Raw genomic sequence first — 4,046 nt, 5'->3', positions numbered from 1 at the left:
GTCTGCCTCCCTTAGGCGGTCTGTTCCTGAAGGCCTTCCCAGGAGCCACACTTTGTTCACAGGTTTCTGGATTTGAGTACACAGAACCACCATCCAGCCTCCCCCATTTGCTCAGGATTCTACAAGATGGGTGTCCATTTCTGAGAGCAGTGTGTCCCCCTAGCTCCTATGAAGACAAGTGTGGTACAAGTGACCTCAGTTTTTGCAACAGTAAATAGTATATAGCCAAGGCTCAATTTGTTTGCCATTTCAAAACAATCCACACTTCTACTGTAACAAAAACAAGAACAGATTTAATTTCAAAGAGTATATGATTATTACTAAATGCAAATCATGACTGACAAGAAAGAAGTTTAAGCCCACAGTTTGGGTTTAGTCACCACATAGCCATTGTCTTTAAACATAAGAGATTGCCAATTTATAAGGTTGCCACTGTGACACCCGTCATCCATCATTATTAGGGGGACCACATGGTCCCACATAGCCACCTCCCAAATATCCCCAACAAAGGATTGTTTTATATCAAAGCGTCCCCCAAAGGAATCCTGCTCTTGTCCGATGATAATCTTTGCCTCACCCCCCACAGTGTACCCCTTCTTCAAGCCCTTTCTCCCCAAAGGCTTTCCATTTAGCCAGAGTTCTGCAATCCCAGAGGCAGACTCCCAGCTTACACAGATATGGATTGGGGCATAGGGATTTAGGGGTGCTTTGAAAGTGACTCCAGAATTCCCAACATAGAACATATACTCTCCCACTTTCTGCACAAAGAGAAGAATCTCATTGTCCCTGGACTTTGTATTGTAGGAGAAGAGACTGTAAGGGCGGGTGAGGTCAGTGAAGGCCTTCAGACACAAGGTGAAGTTCTGCAGTGACTTCTTCACCTGCGGGATCAGGGACACATAGGCAGTGGCCGATTCTTGAGGGAAAATAAATGCCTTCCCCTTCATGTCTGTGAAGAAAAGGCAGAAAGACAAACATTTTACCAGCTCTGCTGTTTGGTTTGTTCTTTTTGTGGCCCTAAAGCTGCTTCCTGGCAGAATATGTGTAGCACATTGGTGCACACTGAGACCTGCAAGTGTGTGAGTTAGGGGGCTAAACAGCTATACAGTGTTAAAGGCAGGCCTGGAAGGGCAGTCCACGGCAGCAGTCTCAGCACTTGAGAGATGGAGGACTTATGCTCTTGGTGGTGAGTCCGAGGCCAACCTGAGCTACCTGAGACCCTGTATTAAACAAAACAAAGCCAAACCAAGCAATGAAAAGATACATTTTGGTTCAGTATATGAGTTACAAAAGTTTTCTGTATCAACTCTACCTCCATCTTTGTTGAGACACCACTGAGATAAAAAGAAGTGCCAGTGACAGACAATTAAACATAACTGAATCATTGCAATGGATGAAGCATGAGGCACTGCATGTTCTTCTACCACAGACTGAGTCATATTTCTCCTAGAGAATCCCTGTAACTGGGGTTACAGGCATCCTGGATACTGTGATGAGCCAATACTTATTGGTGTGAAGTCTGAGGAGCAGAATCATGTAAATTTCTTGGCCCAGACCATGATAGTACTGTACCCCCATCCTCCCTCTCTCCCACATTTCCTATATACAATAAAGACCAATTTTCCACTGCAGCAACAGGATCAAAGGATTATTTACTATGGATGTATTTTGTCTTAAAAACCATGTGAAAAGATGAAACTATAATCATCATAAGAATGATTTCTTCCAGGTTCAGAAAAGTAAATTTAACTAATGCTATAGTTTGGAAAATAAACTCTCGAATAATGGCTAACTGAATCAGAGGTGACATGGCCTAGAAATAATATAAAGTCTTAAAATTGAGTTAGCTTTGCTTCATAGCAGGAAATGAGAAAACAGCATGAATTCTATTTCCTAATACATAAGGGCTTCTTAAGAAATGCTTATACCCTGGACCCCTAGAGAATAGGAATGGAATGCTTCCAGAAAAGAGGGCTAGCTAGAGTATATGAGAGAGACAGATAGGGAAAGCGGGACGTGGGGGAGAGACACTAAACTTCTGTCAGCACAACAGCAACCAGGGGATTGGAGTGTAAACCATGTATTTATGTCCTGTGATCAATTATCTTCCTGTTTGTAACCTTGTCAGTGGACAAACTTGGAACAAAATATCACAGTTAGCCTGAAATAATGTATAACTCATTGCTGACAGCAACACTGAGGTACAGGGAAATGAGTGTCATGTTTTCTTACTGGCAGCCACGGGAAAGAAAATGTAAAGCCGTCAAAACAGTAAACCGTCTTCTTTGGTAGTAAAAAGCGAGTTTCGTAACTTGTATCACAAGTTCATTCTTTCTCTAATTTATCTCACTGCCACGTATGGGGTGGGTGGTACTTGTTTCTCCTTTGTATTGGTAAAGAAGTGAGGCTCAGAGTCCTTCCACTTCACAACGGTTGCTTAGTTACCCAATTATTAGGGAGAGATGAGTTTCTGATAGAAAGGCCAAACATCCCCTCTACCAACTTGTCTCTTTCTAGGAAAAAACATACATTATGTTCCCCCTCCTTTTATCATAGAGCAGTAGTTACCATGCTCTCATCAAGGAAGTGAGTCCACTCCCCTTCACACTTCTTTCTTGAACCCAGAGACATCCTTACACCCTGTTATAGTAAGATATATCCTTAGTCAGCAATACCTGTGACAGTTTTTGAAATATGACCTAAATTAATTCTCTTCCATTTGGGTATGGGCTGATTCACTGGTAAGGAGCAGAACATATTTGGAGAATTTCTAAGATTTGATTACAGAATGGCTGTTGCTTTTGAACTGACGCTCCTTCCTGTCCGTTTGTAGAAAGGGCCTCAATGACGGGAGACTAAGAGGGATCTACAGTCAATAGACAATAAGGAACTCAGGCCCTTGACCAGCTTCCTGAAATGAGCAGAAACTGATTAACCATAAGAGAAGTTTGGGGGCTGGGCAATGGTGGTGCACGCCTTTAATTCCAACACTCAAGAGGTAGAGACAGGTGAGTCTCTGTGAGTTTGAGGCCAGCCTGGTCTACAGAGTAGGTTCTAGGACAGGCTCCAAAAGCTACAGAAAAACACTGTCTTGAAAAATTTCTTAAAAGCAAAAACAAACAAGAAGAGATAACCAAGAAATTTCGGAGCAGAGCAACCTTTAGAGAACAGTTGAAATATTGCAATCCATAGAGACCTGTGCTAGGAGACAGTAGCTAGACCAGTCTCTGTTTTCTGTCACACAAAAGACACAAGATAGTAAGCACTCACGGTTTCCAGCTGCATCACGATAAGAGTAAATGACTCCCACAACCCCCTTGACTCACATCTTCCTGAAAACAGCAACAACAAAAGCTGTTGGACCCTTTCTGTTCTAGACATGGAGAGTTTCCCATCAGGGATCAGCACTTACCTAATTGGGCTACACCTCCTGTAAGAACAGAGAGAAGCAGGGCACCCACAATGAGCTTGGCCATTGTGCTCTTTGTAGACTCCTCTGGTAGTGGAGGGCAGCAACAATTGTCTCCGTGGAGAGACATTCACTGCTGGGCTCTTATATTGCACTCATAGGGACAACACCTTTGTTTTCACAACAGAAAGACAAAGTTATAAAAGGTTAATATTAACTTAACCATTATGTGGTTTTAAAGCCAATGTGTTAGTAGCTCAAATAATATAAAATATCTTGGGGAAACTATAAATAAGCAAATTAAAGACCTTCGTGATAAAAAGTATAAGGCATTTAAAAAAGAAATGGAAGCTATCAGAAGATGGAAAGACATCTCATGCTCATGAGTAAGTAAGATTAGCATAGTAAAAAATGACCATCCTACCCAAAGCTATCTACGTATTCAATGAAATCCCCATCAAAATTCTGACACAATCTTTACAGAACTTGAAAGGACAATTTTCAGCTTCACATGAAAACACAGGAAATCCAATACAGCTAAAACCCTCTGCACAATAAAAGAACTGTGGGTGGTATCACCATCCCTAATCTAAATTGTATAGAACTATGATAAAAACAGCATGGTATTGGTACAAAA

General features: G+C 41.7%; 1 protein-coding gene across 1 annotated transcript; it reads right to left on the bottom strand.

Annotated features, from left to right (window-relative positions):
- Positions 1–353: 353 nt before the first annotated feature.
- On the bottom strand, positions 354–3,476 carry LOC130874563 (mucosal pentraxin-like). The gene is made up of 2 exons (XM_057769942.1): positions 3,413–3,476; positions 354–949 (listed from the first exon to the last, which is right to left on the bottom strand). Exons 1-2 carry the CDS (start codon positions 3,474–3,476, stop codon positions 354–356), a joined length of 660 nt encoding a protein of 219 aa, XP_057625925.1.
- Positions 3,477–4,046: the final 570 nt, after the last annotated feature.

The sequence above is a fragment of the Chionomys nivalis genome, chromosome 5 (assembly GCF_950005125.1).
Source record: "Chionomys nivalis chromosome 5, mChiNiv1.1, whole genome shotgun sequence".
Lineage (NCBI taxonomy): Eukaryota > Metazoa > Chordata > Mammalia > Rodentia > Cricetidae > Chionomys > Chionomys nivalis.
This window is presented reverse-complemented; position numbering and strand designations above follow the sequence as displayed.

What these genes read in the sequence shown, in the direction of transcription:
- LOC130874563 (XM_057769942.1), bottom strand. Translation starts at nt 3,476, where the DNA reads ATGGCCAAGCTCATTGTGGGTGCCCTGCTTCTCTCTGTTCTTACAGGA. An exon ending in AGGAGGTGTAGCCCAATTAG is followed by an intron (nt 950 to 3,412) that starts GTAAGTGCTGAT and finishes TTTTCTTCACAG; the next exon opens with ACATGAAGGGGAAGGCATTT.